The 25,457-nt window shown below is 36.1% G+C and overlaps 1 protein-coding gene across 3 annotated transcripts in view; it reads left to right on the forward strand.

Annotated features, from left to right (window-relative positions):
* Positions 1-25,457, forward strand: part of LOC111044570 (ATP-binding cassette sub-family A member 2) — a 149,398-nt gene that overhangs the window by 8,783 nt on the left and 115,158 nt on the right. For all 3 annotated transcript variants that reach the window (XM_039424783.1, XM_039424785.1, XM_039424784.1), the window contains exons 4-8: positions 803-918; positions 4,424-4,511; positions 7,415-7,569; positions 21,586-21,816; positions 23,655-23,897. In XM_039424783.1, coding sequence (XP_039280717.1) covers positions 803-918; positions 4,424-4,511; positions 7,415-7,569; positions 21,586-21,816; positions 23,655-23,897 — 833 coding nt within the window. The remainder of the gene's footprint in view (positions 1-802; positions 919-4,423; positions 4,512-7,414; positions 7,570-21,585; positions 21,817-23,654; positions 23,898-25,457) is intronic.

The raw sequence follows: 25,457 nt of genomic DNA on the forward strand, positions 1-25,457 counted from the left end.
AACAACTTGTTTCGACCCTAACTCATTTTCAAGTTGAAATGTCAAAAGTTTTATTTAAAAGTTGGAAAAATATATAATAAATAATAGAAAAAAATAAAAATATTTTAAAGTCTTTTTAAAAATAAGGGTACTCCAAGATTTTTATATTGTTCTTATTAATTTGTTAAAAAGTAGCCCATGTAAGGAGGACCTCCTATGTATTTAGGAGGTCCTGATGTAAGTGAAGTGTTTTTATGCACTCTAAACTATGTAATAATATCTACTATCTATAATATGTACATGTAGCTATTTGGGACTATCTGGCCCTTGTTGAAGAGGTTCAAGAAGAACTGAAGAGCTCCATTTTTAGCTAATTCAAAAACATAATTTGTTGGCAAATTGGGAAAAACTGTTGCTGAAACACTGTATGCTTTGTGCCAATGAATTCTCGCTGGAAGTTAATTCATCATTAGAAGATCAATATGTATTATTTTCAATGTTGTTATTCAATTTATCGAACCATTTTTTGTAAAAATAAAACTGCGCATGCGCAGGAACATGGCATGGATTGGAAAAACGACTAGTTGGCTTAACAGGTTTTGGAAAAAAAAATGTTTGAATGGTGATTACAGCTTTAAGAAGCAGGTTTTGGCAAGAAACACACTAGCAAATACTAAATTCATATGTTTTGATGAGATATAACCTGAAAAACAGAAATCGGAAAAATTGACTTAACAGGTTTTGGAATGAAGTTAATTCAGAAACTTTCAAGATTAATAGAGACTTGAAAATTAATTATGTTATCTGTGCTTTTTGTTTCCAGAAACTAATAGATTCCCAAGTAGGAGCATCAGTACTAAATAATACACTTGTGAAAGACTCATTGAATCTAGTAACCAGCGATAATGAATTGAAGGGAATGCAGGCGTTCGTTAAAAAGTAAGCAGTAGAGATTATTTTATGTCAACTTAATTTCAATTTTCATATTTATTTATCTTTAAGTACTGTACTTGCAGCTATAGTGATGTCCACGTTATAATGGCAGTATTTGATTAACATTGGTGTTGCTATACTTGTCTATTATTCGATAAAGCTGATAACGATATAATTTTCTAGCTCTGCAAAGTTGCCAGATCGTTCTCTAACAATGTAGACACATGATTAATTAACAAAATATTTCATTTCGTTCATGAAAATTGATAATTAAATAATTGAAAAATATTTATATTTTCTAGGCGAATAAAATATAATATTGATTTTATTTTAAACAAGAATGAACAGTAGGTCTAGTTGTGCTAGTTACACACACATCGATTTTTGGTCGTACGATCTTTTGTCGTCCTTATAAATTCTATTAGATTAAACAGATGATGTTTGTGTAACTGGCGTTAATATAAGATAAGATATTTATTGATAATTGTTACAAGGCTGTTGCCTATGGTAACATTTACAAAAATATACAATATAAAATTAAATGAAACTTGAGAAATAAATAATTATTTGCAGTTCCGCATCAGTATTAATCAATTACAAATATTGAAGAAAATAATATTGTACATATTGAGCCATCAACATACTAAAGCACTATCACATTAGCAAACTAAAGTTGTTATTTGCATCTATGTGGAATGAAACTTATCATGAAAGAATACAATGAAAAACTAATAAAATAGTTCATAATAAAATAGTCGTACAATAGAGGGTAGATGAAATAGGTAATAGATAAACTATGAAGGTGGTCCTATTACAGAACATTGTGATCAGACTTTTAATAAAAAAAGAGAAGTAATAATGAAACTGTGCATGAAAATATATTAAATTAGATATACCGGTATCAGCTATCCTCTGTAGAAGGCAGTGGCAAGGCAGAGAATCGGCAACGCTTTTCTCCTATAATTTTCCACTGTCATTATAACGTGGACCTGGCTATATCATACACATTTCCTACATGTATGAAAAATAGTGTAATATTTGTTCATGAAAAGATTCAAGACTTTTAAAACTTGACAGTCTTTTATGGCCAATTCCAATTGGCTTAATAGGCTTCTATAGTCACTATTAGTTTTGTTTGTTATCCATTTCAAACATTATTCATTAGAAGTCCAATAATTTTAAAGCCATGCCAACTCTGTACGTTCTATTTGTTAATATTAGGTACATTTTCAAATTGGACATAATTTTCTATTTTTATAATAGAATTATTGATCATTTTAGACATTGAGTCATTTCTCGTTTTGTTATTTATTTCAGACATTATTCATTGAAAGTCAAATAATTTTAAAGCTATGTCAAACTATGTGCATTCTATCAATATTATATAACTTTTGAAATTGAACATAAAGCGGAGTATGACCTTCAGAGTCAGCCTAAACGATTTTTGAAATATATCAAGGAGCATAGAACTGGATCTTGTGCATCATCTATTTCAATCAATGGATCAATTGTGGCTGACCCAGGCACCATTTGCAACGAGTTTGGAAAATACTTCGCTTCACTCTGTCAACGGTCATCTAATTCAGCATGCAATATCACTACTGACAAATTTGCCTCTCTGTCCTTTGGAATTCCGTTTGTTGACGAGGCTGATGTTCTGTCTGATATTAAGGGCTTAAAGGGTGGATCAGCTATTGGACCCAGTGGAATCCCTAATTTTGTGGTCAAGGGTGTTGGACATTTGTTGTCTCCAGTTCTTGTCCATGTCTTCAATTTAAGCCTGGTTTGTGGAATTTTCCCTGAAGTTTGGAAGAAGGCAGCTGTGACACCTATACCTAAGAAGGGAAATTCCAATGATGTCTCAAATTTTCGGCCAATCTCAGTTTTGGATCCTTTTGCCAAAATTATGGGAATGATAGTTCATGGACACATTTATCGGAATGTTGAGGGACGCATAAGTACACATCAGCATGGTTTTGTATCAGGCCGTTCAACAGTGACCAATTTGGCAAATTTTCTTTCAAGTGCTGGCCCTTGTGTTGAACAACGTGGGCAGGTTGACGTAATCTATCTTGATATGGAAAAAGCATTCGATAAGATGCCACATGATCGTCTCATCAATAAACTGGCTGGTTTTGGACTAAACCATGCTCTCACAACATGGATTTCATCTTACCTCAACTGCAGGAAATTTCATCTAAGATACAACGGTTGCAAGTCTCCTGAGTTTGAGTCCTTATCTGGTGTTCCCCAAGGCTCTAATCTTGGACCCCTGCTCTTCAATCTATTCATAAATGATATAGTGGATGATCTAAAATGTGAAACCCTCCTGTATGCAGATGATCTGAAAGTCTTCTGGAATATAAACTCTAGTGAAGATCTACAACGTCTTCAGCAGGATATTGATCAGGTGATCAAATGGTCAAGGGAAAATTCAATGTCCATGAATACTAAAAAGACATTGGTAATGACATTCACCAGGAAAACTGTCCCACTTATAGCTACATACAAGATTGAAGGGGAAGATGTCAGAAGAGTAAATAGTGTTCAGGATCTGGGAGTTCAATTTGATCCCTAGTTACTGTTCACTTCACATGTGGAGAATATTGTGGCCAAGGCTAGAAATAAGCTTGGCATCATGAGGTGGATTTCGAAGGATTTCCAAAATGCCAATACATTGATGTGTCTCTACACAGCACTTGTGAGAAGCCATCTGGAATACGCCTCCGTGATCTGGAACCGGGATAGACTCTGCACATCTGTTATGCTGGAGGGGATACAGAGGAAATTCGTTAAGTACTCGATGCGACGCTTCATTCCAGGCTCAGAAGACTTATCCTACAGGGAGCTGTGCTTGGCCATAGACTTGGAAAACTTGGAATGGCGAAGGAAGAAGAACGATGCCATGTTTAAACATGCTTGCCTTCATGGTCAAATTACCGTTGGTGAACGTGGGATCGACCTGATTGTACCGACTCGACATTTTAGACGGTTTCATGTGTTCAAACCCGTTATACGAAGCTACACATCGCCAGTAGAAAGAAGCATTGGAAGTGCAAATAAGCTTTCTGAAAGAATGGACTTTTTCGTGCCAGTGAAGGTTTTCAAAGCAAAGCTTAAGTCTCTTACAGAGTATATTTTTTAATGCTGGAAAAATTGCTATACTGATCATTTGCACGTCACAATTTCACGACACTAAGTTATTTGTTATTTTGAACAACTCAAAGACATTTATATCAATGTACCTGAACTTTTTCTCTTTTCATTTTTGACTTGTGCAACTCACAAAGGCCTTGAGCTGTTATTCTGCACGTTAAAAACCTACTATTATTCTGTGTATTTAGATGTGTTCTAACTTGTCTATTTGTACAAATAAAATAAAGGTATTATTATAATCCTCCATTTCCATTTCTTCATTTTCACGATTGAATTCTATTGTACTATCTGATCACACATTTAAAATTGTTGAATTACAGGTATCTTGATATCTTGTATCTTGAATTGGTTACAGGTATCTTGACGATTCTAATGAAAGTAATAGGTCAAAGTCTTTGGAGGATGCTCAGAAGCTAATTGACAAACTTCTTTCCTACGTTAATGTGAGTAATTTCATAATGCTCTTTTCTTGAAATTGTTTTTGTTTCAACTTATCTCATTGATATCAACAAGTTGACGATCTTTTCAAATATCAGAGTTTGAAAGTGTAGTAACTATTAAATTCTTCTTCATCTGCTTCTCCTTCTTTGTGTTTGTCCATAGAGAAATAAAGATAGAATAAGATATCCTATGTTATAGGTAGTTCGTGTTCCAAATTTCAAGCCGATTACTGTGGACTACTGACTACTGTCTATTATTACTTGTGTTGGGGTGAGAGTATGAACGGCACAGTATGAGAGACTACCAGCGTCACATAGCTCACGTAAAAGAACTACTATGACTGTCGGCTTGAGTTAACAGTGAATTTTGGAACATGTACGCCCTATAGCATGGGATATCTTCTTATACTACCTTTTCTCTTTCAAAACACTTTATCTTTAGAAAAGGATAGCTATCTGCTTTGACTGAAGACAGACAAGGAAAACAAACCAATGTTAATCAGGTGCTGAATTTATAACAAGAATCTCATAATAGAATAAGTGAAGCTCATGTGTTCACTTCGTAATTTGAGTCGTATTTCCAGTCCAATAATATGTGAAATAATTTAGATGGATTAAAAATGAGAGCAAATAAAAATATTGTACACAATATTAACTAAAACATTGAATATATTGAACTACTTGAATTTTATCAGGAAAAATACACTTCCTAAAAGCTAAGCACATGATAACTGCATCAAGGGTTATTCTTTCAATCATTTTTATTATAGTGTCTAGTTCACACCTACTGACTGCTGGTTATTAATTAATTAAAGAAATTTACAAAGAAATAAACAATAATAAAAAAAACCTTGGCGCCACGTTAATTAGAAGGAATGACCCTTGAAAACAAAATTTAAATTTACCTCGACTAGCCCTCTGGCAGAACATGAAAACTAAACAATTATAAACATTAAAAAAAATGAAGAAAACCTGCAATCAATAAGTGTGATCTACACATTACTTTCCCAACTAAGTTCAGAAGGGAGGGGATATAACGTGGATGTTAGAAATGAAAACGAAGTGTTTCAAATACCGCCGTTATATTGAAATAATTAAATTTGATCAAATTATTCCAAGCACACAAATTATATCGATTCATATGTATCGTACATGAACATGAAACAAATAAACAAGAGTTGGCCAACGTAAGTAATAATAATAATTGATTTAAATTTAATAATAATTTAACAGAATATTTTACATAATTTAAGTTTATGTTTTACCCTTTATGTTTTACATTGATTGATAAAGAATTGTTCATTTTATTTTAGAATCAAACGCATCTGTTGATGTAGTACAAGTCCCTTATGACATGTTTTACTCTTAAGAAACATTGACTAAAATAAATGAATAAAGTCAAATGCATTAGGAAATTACTATACTGGTGAATTTACAACCACTGTAAATAAATTAAAAACAACAATAGGCAAATAAATTATTTCAATTCTGGTGGCAGACAAACAACAACAAATAATAAATTAAAATGTCATCTTAAAACTAACCTTTTTTTTCCCCGACGACACTATTTACGAAGCACAAAGCACTATTACGACGAGACACAATTTAATTATTTTAGCACAAATTTGCTGGTGGTTCACTTGATGATGAAGAAGGGTGGTGGGTTGTATTGAGGTGGAGGCGGCTGCATTTCAGCCCATCGGGCTGCGGGTTTGGAAACGTCTACTCCTTAGATGACATGCTCTTTGCCTTGCTCGTCTAAGACTGTGCCAAAATTCGTTACTCCTCGTGGTTGTCACCTTCCCCTGGCCCATTGTCTCATCTCTCAACTGCTCCGGGAGGTGCTGCCCCTAGTGGCTGGAATGTGGTACATGTGTTTTGTTGCTGGTGTTTAGCCTTAGTGCCAGCTCGCACCCTCAGCATGACTAATTGCTGGCATTGTCGCCTGTCCTTGGGTTTTTGTTCCAACCTCTACACTCCCTTGCCATAGCAATGACAAAACTTGCAGATTTTGGGTAGAAGTCGGAACTTGAAACTGAAGAAAACGTTGGCGGCTCCAGTAACAGTTGTCACAATAGATACCACATAAACATGTTGAAGATGTGGCTGGTGAAGCAACAAAACCAGGTTCTATCATAGAGGAATAATAGCGTAAGTAGATATCCCATGGTATAGGGCGTTTATGTCGCAACTTATACTGTTATCTCAAGCCGATAGTCTACGTAGTTCTTTCCCGTGAAGCTGTGTGACGCTCGTAGTCTCTCATACTGTGCCGTTCATACACTCTCAAAACAGTAAAAATCGACAATAATCGACAGTAATCGGCTTGAGATAACAGTAAAAGTTGCAACATAAACGCCCTATACCATAGGATATCTACTTACGCTATTATTCCTCTATGATAGAACCTGGTTTTGTTGCTTCACCAGCCACATCTTCAACATGTTTATGTGGTATCTATTACGCTATTGTATCTCTATGGTTCTATTCATATAACAATTCATTCAATTCAATTTATTTATTCCATTGCACAATCACAATATCAAATTAATAATTGGAAGAGAATCAACAGGATAAACCCAAAACTGTTTCTCTCCCTAATCTTGATAAAAATATTCCAAATGAGGTTATGTGAACACTTTTTTAAAAATCACAAAAATTTACAATCCAAATATACATTATACTAAAAATTTTGTATTTGGGTTGATCAGAAAGATGAAACAAATAATTATTACACTTGAAAATATATTTAAAAACTTGATAAATTTGAAGCCTGAACAATCACAAAAACATTTTAGTTTTTAAAGTGGTTAGCAATTTCTAATATGTTTTTCTTCATGGAAATATACCCACAACACGAATGTAATATCTACATTACATTTTTGTTTTTTATGGGACAATTTCAGTGTATCGACTTTGACAAGATCAAGCCTTTCAGTAGTGAAGAGTCGGCGACCAAGTATGGAATGAAGTTGCTAGAAAAGAATGAACTATTTGCTGTGATAATTTTTGAAAAACAAGATGGTGACCGATTGACTCCGTTTGTCACCTATAAAATAAGGTATGTTTATCATTATGCTAACTATTTGTTATTGGAAAAATCCCTTTTTCAATGAATAAATATTCTGGTATTGGGTAACTGAATAATCTCTTGGATCTTCTAGATTTGACAATCCACTTCCACAAATAATATTTTGAACTATTACTATAGATTACTGTCTATTGTACAAATGCTATGTATTTATTATAATGTTATGAGTAGTTTGAAATAGGTGAGAAATTTTATCTATTCAAATGCTTTAGATTCCGGTTGTATAAATTATTAGATAATGTGTATCTGAATAGAATGATTGAATTGATGGACAGTTATCGCGAAATGCAATCACTTCTTCTAATGCAAATAGGCTAGGAGGTACATCATAAAAAGAGGCTTCATTATACAGTCTTATATTATATTTAAGATCTTATATTTGATAATAGGCTGACAGAATCCAAGGGCAGGGCAGTGGACTGTGAATGATAGTTGGTATAAATACCTACAAATGAATCTTTGAATTCTGTGCATAAAAATACTGATAGCTTGAAGTGTGGTAAGTACGCCAATAAAAGACTAAATGAATCAACAACATAAGATTTAATAATAATAAGATAATAATAGGCAGATGGCCACATACAAAAAACATTGAGTCAAATATCTTGGGATCAATAAAATAATAATAGGCAGATGGCCACATACAAAAACAATTGTAAGTAGATTAAGTCAAATATCTTGGGTAAATTACAACATGTGAAAAAACGTTAGAGAAATACAAAATTTAAATGAGATTAGGTCAATGATATTAATGACCATTGAAATCTGACAATAAACGAAAAGGTAATATTAATGATACCTGAAATGAATATAAATTGAGTGCTATAATGAAAGTTATTGCTGTAAGGTTCAATATTAATGATTAATAAATGACAATAAGCTGTAAATAGTGCTCAACAAGTAGAATACATAAAAATATATGCGGCATAGGCCTTCAGTGATTTCAATGTCAAGATAGACATCAATAGTACAAAGGAATAATGAGCTGTAAATAGTGCTCAATAACAAATGACAATGAGCTGTAAATAGTGCTCAACAAGTAGAATACATAAAAATATATGCGGCATAGGCCTTCAGTGATTTGAATGTCAAGATAGACATCAATAGTACAAAGGAATAATGAGCTGTAAATAGTGCTCAATAAGTAAAATACATAAAAATATATGCGGCATAGGCCTTCAGTGATTTGAATGTCAAGATAGACATCAATCGAACGATAATTAGGCGTCAGTGGCCTTAGTGAATCACTTGTAAAGCCTAGGGTAGCTGTCAAATCCAATGAATTAATAGGCGTCGGTGGCCTTAGTGAATCACTTGTAAAGCCAAGGGTAGCTGTCAAATCCAATGAATTAATAGGCGTCGGTGGCCTTAGTGAATTGAATGTCAAGATAGACATTAATAAAACAATAAGTAGGCGTCAGTGGCCTCAGAATTGAATGTCAAGATAGACATTAATAAATCAATAAGTAGGCGTCAGTGGCCTCAGTGAAATGAATGTCAAGATAGACATTAATAAAACAATAAGTAGGCGTCAGTGGCCTCAGTGAATTGAATGTCAAGATAGACATTAATAAATCAATTATGATACATACGTAAATGAAAATTGAATAGAACGATTTACATAACCTGAATAAAATTTTGAAGAGGAGATGCAGCCAGGCAGACAGGCAATGACTCCGCAATACCCACAGAAACAGGACATCAGCAAGCGATGATGTGATCTGGCCATGCGATGACAAGCATGGAAACGTCCACCACAGCAGGCGAATCCCCCAGTGGGAATGTAGGCTGGAGCATGTAGAATCCCAAATGAATAATCCGAGTTTCAAGTTGTGGAATTTTTAGAATGATTTCCAAATGGTAGAGATGATGAATTTGAAAGTTTGAGTTTCACGAGGTGAAGCCAATTGTAGAAGAATGGCAATTGAAGCCCACACGAAGTTGTAATTTGACAAAGTTTATCAGAGTAATATGCGAAGCAATCGATGAATAATTGAAGAATAGAATAAATGAATTAATTTGTAGAATAATTCACACTTTAAAAACGTTCTGTAGATCAAATAAATAGCGATGAACGCTCACACGAGGTTGCAATTTTTGACAAAGTTTATCAAAAGTTTATCAGAGTAAATGAGTGAAGAAATCGATGAATAATTGAATCACAATTGAAGAATAGAACAAACGAATTAATTCGAAGAATAATTCACTTTTAAAAACGTTTCGTAGGTCTGATGAAAATGGATAAAAGGTTTAGACCAAAAGCGTAAATGCGCTCTTGACTAAGAACCATTGCAAAAGACAAAAAGACACTACAATGCTCGATGAAAGAAGCAAGATGCCGGATGTGTTTGAAACGTAGGTAAAGCGTTTGCAACCGCATGGTGAAAAAGTAACAAATATCTAGAAAGTAAGATGCCTAAAGACAAGATTAAATTCCAAAAAATCGAATAGTATAAATATTAAAATTGCAACGGCAAATAATCCGACGAAAAAATACGAATAAAAGGATAGAAAACCAACTTGACTAGAGCAGTGTCTTAGAACCGACTGTGACGTCACTGGTCAGCGCAGACAGACAAAATGACGACATGATGTCTACGTAGTAGCGGAACGAGTAACAAGTGGAACCGTTCCAATAAATGCTTTGTCAGATTTTACAAGGCATTTGAAGATTGGATTTGTCGAAGATTTAATTATCTATTAGATCCGTGTTCAACTTCTTGATATCAACTTTTTGATAAAATGTGACCTATCACATTATCAAAAATTTGTCCGTAAATTGTCATATTTTGCATTATTTAATGTGGCTGCTCTTCGAATACTCACAAAATAATACAATAGTAAATATTGTAACTTCAATTACAATTAACTATTGTAAACTCGACAGTTGAGGAAAATCATTAAGTTTTCAGACGAAACCTGTTGCAATTTGGACTCAGTGTAAATTGAAGTAAAATATGCCGGTTGAATCTCCAACATCCAGAGAAATTATTATTACTATCTTCTCCAAGATTAATAGTCCGAATTATCATTAGGCTACTAATCTCACAATAGGTCGTTTTTATTTCTATACAAAATTTGTTTGATACGAATTGAAATCTGTGTTTTATAATAATTGTAACATTTATTAGATTTCTACACAGAAGTGCAGTTTCGAGTTGAAACTAACATAATATCTTCAGCTGTATATGACAGAATCCAAGGGCAGGGCAGTGGACTGTGGATGATAGTTGGTATAAATACCTACAAATAAATCTTTGAATTCTGTGCATAAAAATACTGATAGCTTGAAGTGTGGTAAGTACGCCAATAAAAGACTAAATGAATCAACAATATAAGATTTAATAATAATAAGATGATAATAGTAGGCAGATGGCCACATACAAAAACAATTGTGTCAAATTTCTTGGGATCAATAAAATAATGATAGGCAGGTGGCCACATACAAACATTGAATCAAATATCTTGAGATCAATAAAATAATAATAGGCAGATGGCCACATACAAAAAACAATTGTAAGTAGGTTAAGTCTTTGAATCTTTAAATAATAATAGGCAGATGGCCGCATACAAAAAACAATTAGTCAAATCTTGGGAAATTACAACATGTGAAATAATGTAGAGAACTACAAAATTTAAATGAAATTAGGTCAATGACATTAATGACCATTGAGGTCTGACAATAACTGCAAAGGTATTAATGATATTAAATTATTAATGATATTGGTATTAATGATATTGCAATAAATGCAAAGGTATTAATAATGATACCTGAAATGAATATAAATTGAGTGCTATAATGAAAGTTATTACTAAGGTACAATAATAATGATTAAAAATGACAATAAGCTGTAAAAAAAATGCTCAGCAAGTAACGTATAAAAATATATGCGGCATAGGCCTTCAGTGATTTGAATGTCAAGATAGACTTCGACCAAATAATTAATAGGCGTCACTGGCCTTAGAATAACACTTAAAAGCTAAGGGTAGCTAATAAATATAATGAAGATTATCCAGGTAAATATAGGCGACATGGGCCTTCAATGAATTGAATGTCAAGACAGACATCAATTAGAACGAGTAATAGGCGACAGTGGCCTTCAATGAATCACTTGTAAAGCCAAGGGTAGCTGTCAAATCCAATAAACAAATAGTTACTACTATTGAATACAATTATAAGGCGTCAGTGGCCTCAGAAAATCACTTGTAAAGCCAAGGGTAGCTGTCAAATCCAAAGAATTAATAGGCGTCGGTGGCCTTAGTGAATTGCATGTCAAGATAGACATTAATCAAATAATAAGTAGGCGTCAGTGGCCTCAGTGAATTGAATGTCAAGATAGACATTAATAAAACAATTAGTAGGCGTCAGTGGCCTCAGAAAATCACTTGTAAAGCCAAGGGTAGCTGTCAAATCCAAAGAATTAATAGGCGTCGGTGGCCTTAGTGAATTGAATGTCAAGATAGACATTAATAAAACAATAATGATGCATACGCAAATGAAAATTGAAAAGAACGATTTACATAACCTGAATAAAATTTTGAAGAGGAGATGCGGCCAGGCAGACAGGCAATGACTCCGCAATACCAACAGGAACAGGACATCAGCAAGCAATGAAGTGATCTGGCCATGCGATGACAAGCATGGAAACGTCCACTACAGCAGGCGAATCCCCCAATGGAAAAGTAGGCTGGAGCGAGTAGAATTCCAAACGAATAATCCGATCTTCAAATTGTGGAATTTTTGGATTGATTTCCAAACGGTAGAGATGATGCACTTGAAAGTTGAGGTTCACGAGGTGAAGCCAATTGTAGAAAAATGGCAACTGAAGCTTACACGAGGTTGTAATTTTTGACAAAGTTTATCCAATTTTAACAGAGTAACTGAGTGAAGAACTCGATGAATAATTGAATCACACTGAAGAATAGAACAAACGAATTAATCTGAAGAATAATTCACACTTTAAAAAGGTTCTGTAGATCAAATAAATAGCGCTGAACGCTTACACGTGGTTGCAATTTTAGACAAAGTTTATCCAATTTTAACAGAGTAACTGAGTGAAGAACTCGATGAATAATTGAATCACACTGAAGAATAGAACAAACGAATTAATCTGAAGAATAATTCACACTTTAAAAAGGTTTTGTAAGTCCGATGAATTCAGATGAAAGGTTTAGACCGAGCGCAGGAAGCACACTCGACTATCCACCATTGAAAAAAAACATGGAGACGCTGCAAGCCTGCAAGCTACAATGAAAAAGGCAAGCTGCCGGATGTGTTAGAAACGTAGGCAAAGCGCTCGCAAACGAATGGTGAAAAAGTAACAAATATCTAAAAGGTAAGATGCCTAAAGACAAGATTAAATTCTAAAAAATCGAATAGCACAAATATTAAAATTGCAACGGCAAAAAATCCGACAAAAAAGGTACGAATAGAAGTATAGAAAACCAGCTGATTAGAGCAGTGGCAAAGAACCGCGACTGAGACGTCACTGGTCAGCGCAGATGCACGAAAGACACAGCGCGCAGACAGACAGACATGATGACGACATGATGTCTACGTAGTAGCGGAACGAATAACAAGTGAAACCGTTCCAATAGATGCTTTGTCAGATTTTACATAAACTGGGCCCCTTGTGTCATACGGGGGTATGGCACAATAAGAAAAGGTAAGAAATATGTAAAATCTGGCAAGGCAATTGGAAATTGAAAACTGGGCCCCATGTGAGAACCAGGGAAAAAAAACAATGAAACCTAAAAATACAACATGAACCATAAGAGCAAGGGGATTAACTAGAATCCTCATCAATGGGAAGAGGTGCTAAACTCGAAATAGCTCTCTTAAAAGTGCCAGAGGGAGTGAGAACAGTGACAACTCGAACCTTGTCGTCCTTACCGGGATGAACTTCAGTAATGCACGCCAGCTTCCAAGTGGACTGCGCAGAACCAGGATCCTTCAAAATGACAACGGTACTGACCTTCAAATTTTCACAATTATTTAGCCATATGCCTTTTTTCTGAAGAGTGGTGGAGGAATGGGTCTTTTTTCTGAAGAGTGATGGAGAAACAGTACGAGATTTGGGGCCGCCTACACGAATGGAAATAGGACCGGCATAATCCAAACCACAATTATGAAAGTGAACATTAGCCTGAACGCGGGCCGCTGGTAAACTACCCATGATTTGCTCAGAACGAAGAGCCGAAAAGCGAAAACACAATATGCAATGCCGCAATACACTTTTGATGGTGCGACGGGTGGAGGGAAACCAAAATCGTTGTCTTACACTGGCCATGGTGGCCTGCACACCAGCATGACTTAGACGATGATGGTGAGCAACAATCAATGCACGTGTGATTTTGTGATTGCTGGGCAACAATATTTGATGTTTATAATCAAAGGAAGCATTTGCATTTTGCAAACATCCACCAACTCTGAGCAGAGAATCTGAGTGAATGAATGGTGACAAGGCTTTAATAGAACTATTAGGCAATAGCTCCTGATTTTGATGCAATGCTTTGAGTTCAGCAGAGAAAGCTTCTTCTTGAATAGATTTGAAGATACAATTTTCAGCTTCTGAAATTTCAGAGATAGCTAATTGACCAAAGCGCGGAGTGACTGAATTTTGTTTTCTACAATTATGATGAACCGTAGAACATACGCTGTTGTACGAACGATTTTGTGATAGGTGGAGCGACTATTGATTATACCTGAAATAACATCATTACGAGACGAAGTAGTAGCTAATACCTGAACTGATTGAGAAATAGCAACATTGCTAGAGAAAGAATCCCAAGAACTATTCGGCATAGATAGCCATGAAGGACCATTCCACCACAGATGACTAGCGGCCAGCTGATTGGGTGTACAACCTCGAGATATCAAATCAGCAGGATTGTTACTAGTACGAACATGATTCCAATGAAAGTTAAACGTTGAATTCTGAATTTCAGAAATGCGTACAGCTACAAAAATATTAGAATGATCAGGAGGGGCTCTTAACCAGTCACAGACTGTTTTCGAGTCAGTCCACAAATACACATTAGAAAAAGTAAGATTTGAAGCCTTTAAAACCTTATTCACAAGACGTGAAAGTAGCAGAGCTGCCTGTAGTTCTAATCTGGGAACAGAGAGAACTGGGTTCAAAGAGGCAATGCAGGACTTGGAAGTGAGCAACCTAGTTTGACTGCTACCGAGAGAGGTGCTTCTGACGTAAATACAGGCGCCGTAAGCAGTGAGACTAGCATCGGCGAAGCCATGCAATTCAAGCGAGGCATCAGAGTCCTTTGATAACACACAACGCGGAAGTGATATGTTAACAATGTTCGGCAATTCATGCAGAATTTTCAACCAAGTTTCCAACAGATCTTGCGGAATTTTTGATCCCAATCAATCTTTAATAACCAGAGTTTTTGAAAAAGTGTTTTGGGTAAAATGACCACAGGAGAAATCAAACCTAATGGATCGAATATGCTTGAAATGCAAGAGAGAAGCTCTCTTTTAGTGAAAGATGTTTTATGCAATACATCAGCAACATTAGAGGAAATAGTCAAGACGTCTAGAGTGGAGTTCCAAATGAGGCCTAGTGCCTTGACCACACTATCATTGAAATCAGACAACGGTTTGGAAGTGTTTGCTTCAAGCAGATCAGAAGGAATAGTAGCGAGAACTTCAGGCGAGTTGGACAACCATTTCCTAAGCTCGAAACCACCCTGAGCCAATGTGCTGATCAATTGTTGAACTAAATGCTTAGCTTCTGAAACCGAAGAAGAACCAGAAATAAGGTCATCAACGTAAAAGTGATTTTTAATGACATTAGCTACAGCAGAGTTGGGTGCCGTATCAAGATCGGCCAAATGATGAAGCGTACGAGTAGCTAAGAAAGCTGCCGGCGAAGTGCCGTAACTTACAGTATTCAAGGTGAATTCTTGAATGGGTAGAGTAGCATCAGATCTCCAAAATATTCTCTGAAGGTTGCGGTCAGAGGGATGGACTAAGATTTGACGGTACATTTTAGTAATGTCCGCAATGAAGGCTATTTGATATGTGCGAAAGCGCAGAACTATATCGAACAGTTCAGGCTGAACTGTATGACCAACATACAATACTTCATTAAGCGATGTTCCAGTGGTAGACTTAGCAGAAGCGTCAAATACTACACGTAATTTTGTAGTGGTCGAATCAGGTTTAAAAACCGGGTGATGAGGAATGAAGTAGCATTTTTCATTATCTGGTGCTGGAGGCACTGGTGACATGTGATTCAACTGTTGGTATTCTTCCATGAAAGCTGTGTATTGAGTTTTTAACTCAACATTTGATGATAACTGTTTTTCTAATGAATGAAATCGGTTCAATGCTTGAAATCGGGAATGACCCAATGAGTGGAAATTATCCTTTTTGGGAAGAGTGACCATAAACCGTCCGTCTTCAAGACGTGTGGTAGTGGTTGTGTAGTGCTTCTCAAGTTTCAAAACCTCAGGTGAGGGAGGAAGTAGAGGAGAGATTTCTTCCAGCTTCCAAAATTTCTCTAGCTGATGCGAGACATCAATTGAAGTTAGAAAATTCGATATGACCTTACGGGGAGTGGCCACAGGTGAAGCAGGGAGGCACGAACGAGGTGCTGCAATAGGACGAATGGTTTTACAAGAACCAAATATGACCCAACCTAGACTGGTTTTCTGAAGGATGGGAGCGTTTTGAGCTAGATACAATTTACCAGGCTGAAGAACAGATGCAAATATGCCAGCACCAAGTAACAGATCTACAGGCTTAGGCTGATCAAACAATGGATCCGCTAATTTGAGTTCAACAGGAATTGAAATTTTGGAAAGATCAATGTTCACACTAGGAACATTAGATGATATGCTATCAACTACAATACAATTTTCTTCAACCGACCATGAACGCTCAGATGAAGACAAGCAAACTGAATGAGAAATAGATGATTTGGTCTTATTCTCACCTACACTATGAATCAAAGTGTCAGAATACAAGGTAACAAGTGACAATTTTTCAGCCAACCTAGTTGACATCAAATTACAATCAGAGCAAGAGTCTAAAAGCGCGGTTGCTTTAATAAATTCCCCACTAGAAGTTTGAACCAAAACTTCAGCAGTAGGTAACAAGGCGACAGTTGATTGCTGTTGCAAACACAGTGACGAAGTAGAGCTCATCGTGACATGAGAGTTCTTCTGAGGCTGTTCTGCATGAGAAACAGCTTGCTTAGTTGTTTCCGCATTCTGAACCATGACGGAATTCAAAACAGCATTCTTACCCTTGGAGGGAGCAAAAGATTGAGAATGAATAAGATTTGAAGTTACCTTATCCTTAGAAGTAGGCTGGGTGTCCCGTGATTGAGGATACGACCTATGAAGAACAGTGTGGTGACTCTTGCCACAAAGTGTACACGATTTGTCCGAACAAACATGATTGGGTGCAAAAGGCTTGAGGCAGTTATAACATAACCTTTTGTCACGGACAGCGTTCCAACGATCAGTAACCTGTAACTTCAATAATTCATTACAACGATTTGGAAAATGGCCAACAGAATTACAAAAACTACAAGGTGACATAGAAGAGGTAGTAACCTGCATCCTAGCTTGAACATTCGATTGATTTTGGTTGAACTTCGGCTTGCTATGAGCACCAACCGAGTTGGATGTACCTTGCTGTACATTTCCTTGATGATGGTTAGCTGAGCTTGAAGCAACAGCTTCCATGATTTTGCATTGTGATTCCAAAAAATTCCAAAATTTATCAATGGTGGGAATGTCGTGTATACCAACACTCTTTTCCCATTCTCGAACAGTAGCAGTATCCAACTGCAACAACATTTTGTGCATATACAACAAGTCCTTGATTTGGACTCCAAGTTGAAGCGCTTCGAGTGCGGTGATGTGGGACTTGCAAAAGTCAATGAATGCCCGTAATGATTGCGGACAGTTATGCTTTATGGTAGGCGGAGATTCAATTGCCGTGACGTGCCTGGCAGCAATTAATCTCTTGTTGTCATACCTCTCCCTTAAGAGGTTCCATGCAAGCTGAAAACCATTTTCGTCAGCTTCAATGTGTTCCACTCTAGCAAGAGCTTCACCACTGAGTGATTGACGAAGATAGAAAAATTTCAATGAATCATTAATGTTATCTTGATTACCAATAATATTAGTAAAAGCACTTGAGAATGCTTGCCATTTTGAAAGCTCCCCATTGAAGCGTGGAAGCGGTATCTGAGGCAACTGAAAATTTGCCAAAGGTGCGTTTTGAGATGTTGGCCGCTGGGAAGCACCAGCAGTGGCCTCATTGTTGCGTTGTCTGCTTTCAAAGGCAGTTAATGCAGCGTTTGCCTTAGAGGTAATGGAGATAAACTTATTGAGTATCTCAAAATGAGTTGAAGTGTTCTGCGCTTGCAACTCTGAATTCCATAGTTGTTGATGTATCTTATCATACTTAATTCTAAGTAAACCTAGTTCGTTTTTTACAGTCAATAATTGATAATAAGTGGCTTCAGTGTCCACAACAAAATCGTTATAGCTGGTTATGAACCAATCTATTTTGTAAATTGTCTCTTGCATTGAAAAGAGCAGAAGGCTCAGGAAGTGAATCTTCCTCATGATCAGACATGCTTAAAAATTAACAGAAAAACCTGAGTGAATGACACGATAGTGCACTGTAGCAATGCGATTGCTGCGCCAATAAGCAACCTTGGGCGCTGGTCCAGTACGCAGAGAGGCACGCCTGTGTGTTTGAGGCAAGTTGTATCAAGCTTGCTGTGCGGCGAGTCAAGTAGCGAGCTCGCAAGGCGGTGTAGTTTGCCGTGTGTTGCTTTCTCAATGCGCAATAGCCGTCTGTGACCAGTTCAGTGCGGTTCAGTCTCTCAGGGTACAAGATAGTTGATAGCTGGTGCATACACGTCGCAGCGTGCTTTGAGTTGCAGCCAGTACTGAAAATTTGAAACAGGTGTGTGAATGCTTAATATTAAACAATATAAACATACAAAGGTACAATGAAATAAAATATACTCTAGAGTGGGACCTAATCATTGGTGTCAAGCTAGACTATTAGGCACACGGTCACTGAAACCCCAAGGTTCAATGGACCAAGAAATGGGTAATAAAAATTAACAATTATCCTAGGTAACGCTAGATCAAAAAATGAACGGGCCGGAGGACCAATTTTTACAATTGGTCCAATTAACAATTATCCTAAGTGAAGACTGGCTCAAAAATGAACGGCTTGGAGGACCAATTTTTACAATTGGTCCAATTAACAATTATCCTAAGTGAACACTGGATCAGGAAATCTGGCCCGGATGAACCAATTTTTATGACAGAATCCAAGGGCAGGGCAGTGGACTGTGGATGATAGTTGGTATAAATACCTACAAATAAATCTTTGAATTCTGTGCATAAAAATACTGATAGCTTGAAGTGTGGTAAGTACGCCAATAAAAGACTAAATGAATCAACAATATAAGATTTAATAATAATAAGATGATAATAGTTGGCAGATGGCCACATACAAAAACAATTGTGTCAAATTTCTTGGGATCAATAAAATAATGATAGGCAGGTGGCCACATACAAACATTGAATCAAATATCTTGAGATCAATAAAATAATAATAGGCAGATGGCCACATACAAAAACAATTACAAGTAGGTTAAGTCTTTGAATCTTTAAATAATAATAGGCAGATGGCCGCATACAAAAAAACAATTAGTCAAATCTTGGGAAAATTACAACATGTGAAATAATGTAGAGAACTACAAAATTTAAATGAAATTAGGTCAATGACATTAATGACCATTGAGGTCTGACAATAACTGCAAAGGTATTAATGATATTAAATTATTAATGATATTGGTATTAATGATATTGCAATAAATGCAAAGGTATTAATAATGATACCTGAAATGAATATAAATTGAGTGCTATAATGAAAGTTATTACTAAGGTACAATAATAATGATTAAAAATGACAATAAGCTGTAAAAAAAATGCTCAGCAAGTAACGTATAAAAATATATGCGGCATAGGCCTTCAGTGATTTGAATGTCAAGATAGACTTCGACCAATAATAATAGGCGTCACTGGCCTTAGAATAACACTTAAAAGCTAAGGGTAGCTAATAAATATAATGAAGATTATCCAGGTAAATATAGGCGACATGGGCCTTCAATGAATTGAATGTCAAGACAGACATCAATTAGAACGAGTAATAGGCGACAGTGGCCTCAATGAATCACTTGTAAAGCCAAGGGTAGCTGTCAATCCAATAAACAAATAGTTACTACTATTGAATACAATTATAAGGCGTCAGTGGCCTCAGAAAATCACTTGTAAAGCCAAGGGTAGCTGTCAAATCCAAAGATTAATAGGCGTCGGTGGCCTTAGTGAATTGCATGTCAAGATAGACATTAATCAAATAATAAGTAGGCGTCAGTGGCCTCAGTGAATTGAATGTCAAGATAGACATTAATAAAACAATTAGTAGGCGTCAGTGGCCTCAGAAAATCACTTGTAAAGCCAAGGGTAGCTGTCAAATCCAAAGAATTAATAGGCGTCGGTGGCCTAGTGAATTGAATGTCAAGATAGACATTAATAAAACAATAATGATGCATACGCAAATGAAAATTGAAAAGAACGATTTACATAACCTGAATAAAATTTTGAAGAGGAGATGCGGCCAGGCAGACAGGCAATGACTCCGCAATACCAACAGGAACAGGACATCAGCAAGCAATGAAGTGATCTGGCCATGCAATGACAAGCATGGAAACGTCCACTACAGCAGGCGAATCCCCCAATGGAAAAGTAGGCTGGAGCGAGTAGAATTCCAAACGAATAATCCGATCTTCAAATTGTGGAATTTTTGGATTGATTTCCAAACGGTAGAGATGATGCACTTGAAAGTTGAGGTTCACGAGGTGAAGCCAATTGTAGAAAAATGGCAACTGAAGCTTACACGAGGTTGTAATTTTTGACAAGTTTATCCAATTTTAACAGAGTAACTGAGTGAAGAACTCGATGAATAATTGAATCACACTGAAGAATAGAACAAACGAATTAATCTGAAGAATAATTCACACTTTAAAAAGGTTCTGTAGATCAAATAAATAGCGCTGAACGCTTACACGTGGTTGCAATTTTAGACAAAGTTTATCCAATTTTAACAGAGTAACTGAGTGAAGAACTTGATGAATAATTGAATCACACTGAAGAATAGAACAAACGAATTAATCTGAAGAATAATTCACACTTTAAAAAGGTTTTGTAAGTCCGATGAATTCAGATGAAAGGTTTAGACCGAGCGCAGGAAGCACACTCGACTATCCACCATTGAAAAAAAACATGGAGACGCTGCAAGCCTGCAAGCTACAATGAAAAAGGCAAGCTGCCGGATGTGTTAGAAACGTAGGCAAAGCGCTCGCAACGAATGGTGAAAAAGTAACAAATATCTAAAAGGTAAGATGCCTAAAGACAAGATTAAATTCTAAAAAATCGAATAGCACAAATATTAAAATTGCAACGGCAAAAAATCCGACAAAAAAGGTACGAATAGAAGTATAGAAAACCAGCTGATTAGAGCAGTGGCAAAGAACCGCGACTGAGACGTCACTGGTCAGCGCAGATGCACGAAAGACACAGCGCGCAGACAGACAGACATGATGACGACATGATGTCTACGTAGTAGCGGAACGAATAACAAGTGAAACCGTTCCAATAGATGCTTTGTCAGATTTTACAGTATATCTTCTGCAGTACAGCTGAAGATGTGTTGGTTTAAACATGAAACTTCGGTCTTGTTTACAAATCTAATAAATGTGGATGTGACAAAAATAAATCTGAGATTTTTGACTCATAATACTCATGAGCATGTAATTGTATTAATTATTTTCATATCAGTGTAAAGCACAATTTGCGTCGTTATACTTGTAATCATTTGATATGATTAATTATGGCTATTATAAATAATGATTATTATTTTTTTAGGATGAGCTCGGATCGCGTGGACAACACCGAGTTCACACGTGACAGCCGCTGGCGCCCCGGTCCACGCATGCGCCCCTACATCGACCTCAAGTACCTCAGCATGGGTTTCGGCTACCTGCAGGACCTCATCGAGCACTACATCATAGCCGAACACACTCCCCACCTCAACGCCTCCCAGCTGCCCGGCATTTATCTGCAGCAGTTTCCCTATCCATGCCACATCAACGACAAGTGAGAGACTAGTTCTAATTTATCTATCAAAATAATTAATTAGATATCGGTAAAACAATGCACTAGTAAATAAACAATAGGACAGGTCAAGTTCAGTCGGGTTAGACGTTTGGGGCTAGAGTTTCGCCGTTTAAATACATACATTTTTCATGCGCAAGCTCATAGCACATAGTTCAAGTATAGTGAGGTCTTTGAGGTCTTGTGACATCCAACACAAGTGTGTTAATGGTTATGGTGAACGGACAATTGGTGTGATTGAAATATTTCAACAAACAATTTTTCTCATTAGCAATTTTTTTAAAAGAGCCTATAGCGAAGTAAATATATTAAGAATCATAATACAATTTATAATGGCAGTAGAGAAAAATAGGAGAACAGTGTTGTCGATTCTCTGCCTTGCCACTGCCTTGTTTAGAGGATATTGATACCAGTATGTCTGATGTGATAATAACTGTTTATTCTTGTTTAAAAGAATCAATCATATTTTATTCGTCAATATATTATTGAAATTTTTAATGATTCATAATAATTGAGATCAAATATTAAGTATATTTTGTTAATTGATTGTATTTCTACATTGTTGAAAACGATCTGACAACGTTGCAGAGCTAGGAAACGATAGTGCTATCTGCTTTTTCGAATGATATACAAGGATAGCAGCATCAATGTTGATCAAATACTGTTATTACAACGTGGACCTCACTATATTTAAACTATTTGCTATGAACTTGTAAATGAAATGTTGAAAGCGTGACTCGTTGGAGTAAGTGGTAACGCGCTGGTCTGATAATCAAGAGAACTCGAGTTCGAATTTCGACAAGGGCAAACGTTTTTGACCACAGCACAATCACTTAGATACAGCCACCCCGTCTTTCGAAGGAGACGATGAGCCGTCGGTCCCCACCACCCAAAATGTAGTCGTCATCTGTAATCATAATCCCTCTTACTCATTACCACGCACAAGCCCAAGTGCTTATGTGGGCATCACTCTCAGTATTATCTTTATTAATAAATGTATGTGTTTGAACGGCAAAACTCTAGTGTAAACAGTTTAACCCGGCACAGCCTATCCTATGGTATTTATACTATAGTGAGGTTTACGTTATAATTCCAGTATTTGATTAACATTGGTATTTACACTACACCACTCATCTTTTACCAGTAACATTTTCACCTAGAATTGAAAATAAGCTTGAAATTTGAGAAACTGTGATTATTCAATTGCAAACTGTTGGCAACTGTTGATTCTATTAAATCATCTACTATGAAGAGATAGCAGATCTCGTGTGTATCCAGCGTTATTGTCCTGTCACCAGCAGATCTTAGAATAGTAGATTTGAGATGCGCCTGAACACTAGCGTCAGGTGATCAATTTTCATAATGGCAAGGGAAGTGGTGTGAGTGCGCCACATCAGATTTTTGCCAATGTTATTGAAGAGGGTTTTACTGCCGAGAATAGCCGAATATATCTTATATTTTGTTTTGTTTTGCAGGTGCATAATAGCGATCTATCATTAATTTACTTGACATATATAATTTATTTTGTTTTGCAGCTTCATATTAGCGATCTATAATTAATTTATTCAACATCTAATTTATTTTGTTTTTGAGGTTTATAATAGCGATCTATAATTAATTTATTCATCATCTAATAATTTCTTTTACCTTGTTGTTTTCACTATTATTATAACTATTGTATTTAAATATAACTTGAAAGTGAAAAAAACACTCACATTCTTTGGTGTGGCGACGACCGTTTCGTGCTAGTATTGCTCATTCTCAAGCCCGACAGAAACTCAATTTATTTTATTCAACTTATATATTTTTTGTTTTTGCAGATTCATAATAGCGATCTCGGCCACATTTCCATTGTTCATGATGCTGTCGTGGGTGTACACTTGCGCGATGATTGTCAAGTCGATTGTCTACGAGAAGGAGGAGCGGCTGAAGGAGACGATGCATGTGATGGGGTTGGGAAATGGCATCCATTGGGTGGGCTGGTTCATAGACAGCATTCTGCCCATGATGCTCACCATTCTCCTGCTCACGCTTATACTCACCTATGGCAAGATATTGCGCAGGTCAGCTCAATGCTCATATATCCTATTATATTAAGCAAACAATTTCTCTATATATTCATTTGGGTATATGGGTATGTCTTTATGTGCAACGTATCTTGAAAACTGCTCTAACGATTTTGAGGAAATTTGCAATTTAGGAGGTTCTTGATATAGAAATTCGATTGCACATGATCTCATTCCTGGGAAAACTCGCTGAAGGACATGAAAAGGATAATAATGATTCATCCTTGGAAAAACAGATGATAATTTCTTCGGCTGTCAATAACGGAAGATGCGAGTGGCCGCTGTTGAACTATTTCAATAAATCAGCGCATCTCACGAGAGTATTATCTGGCAGGAAACTAATCGACTTGATCAACACATAATCTGATTTGTTAACATGATCATCGATATGATTTTATTCAAGATCCATTATTTTTTCATTTAAATTAAAGTACCTATATCAACATTTTCAAAGTTAATCATTACTTTACAGTTCTAAGTAATTAGTGAGTGTTATTTTGTTATTAAATTTGGTTTGCGAAAAATCTAAATTCGAAATTTTCTGTTTTCAAATGTTTGGACTGAAAATTGGACCTGAATTCAAGTGTATGGAACATAACCTACTTTTTGGACTAGCGTATTTATAGTGTATACATAAAAATTCGGGGAAGAAACAGTTTTGGGCTGTGCCTGTAGGTCCTTCCCCAATCAATTGAAAGAATTGTGAACTGTGTATCAATAAATATAAACTATGCTTTTATGCTTTAATGCTTCTATGCTTTTGTACTCCGGAGCGAAGCTCGGTGCCCCGATATTAATCTATAATATTACAAAAAAGGATTGGCTTATACATGTACGGAAGGAAATACACGCATGATGGATGCATCATCACGTCTGAATTACTGATTAGCTTGAAATTTCACATATTAAGTAGAATTCTTGTTGGATTTCTCAATTTTGTTTTATTTCGGATGATGCCTATATGAGCTTTTTGCTTGTGCGTGGGTAATGGAAAGTGCGTTGGTGAATTGATGAGATGATCAAACGTCCATGCCATCGGCGGGATTCGAACCCACGAACCAGGTGGTGCTAGCAGACCGAAGTTTATCCCGCTCCTTACCACTGGACCAACCCGGCTTTTGTTTGTTGAACAGGAACTGAATTGATTTTTTTCAACAACTTCGAAATCAGTGGTATCTATCATCTCCAAGAATGGTAAACTATAAAAAAGTGTTTCACTGTTTGTATTATTGGAAATACTTATTTCTCACTCCTACGCGTAAATCACCCAACATAGGAATTTCATCATCACCTTCCATTTTGAATGTGAAAATCTATTAAAACTGAAAAGCAGTTCATTATTTAAACCTTTCCATAATGTAGAATACTTTTTTATTTGACAGAAAAATAGCAATTAATATAAATGTATTCTTGTCACGATATTTTATTCCCCCTTTCCAGCTCATACACACAGTTCAAGTATTTTCGCTCATATGTCATTGTCATCTATTTCAATATTGCAATCCCTCCATGTTAGAATATGATTGTAAAACAAATACTAGGATGAATAATCATGTA

This window comes from Nilaparvata lugens, chromosome 3 (genome assembly GCF_014356525.2).
Source record: "Nilaparvata lugens isolate BPH chromosome 3, ASM1435652v1, whole genome shotgun sequence".
NCBI lineage: Eukaryota > Metazoa > Arthropoda > Insecta > Hemiptera > Delphacidae > Nilaparvata > Nilaparvata lugens.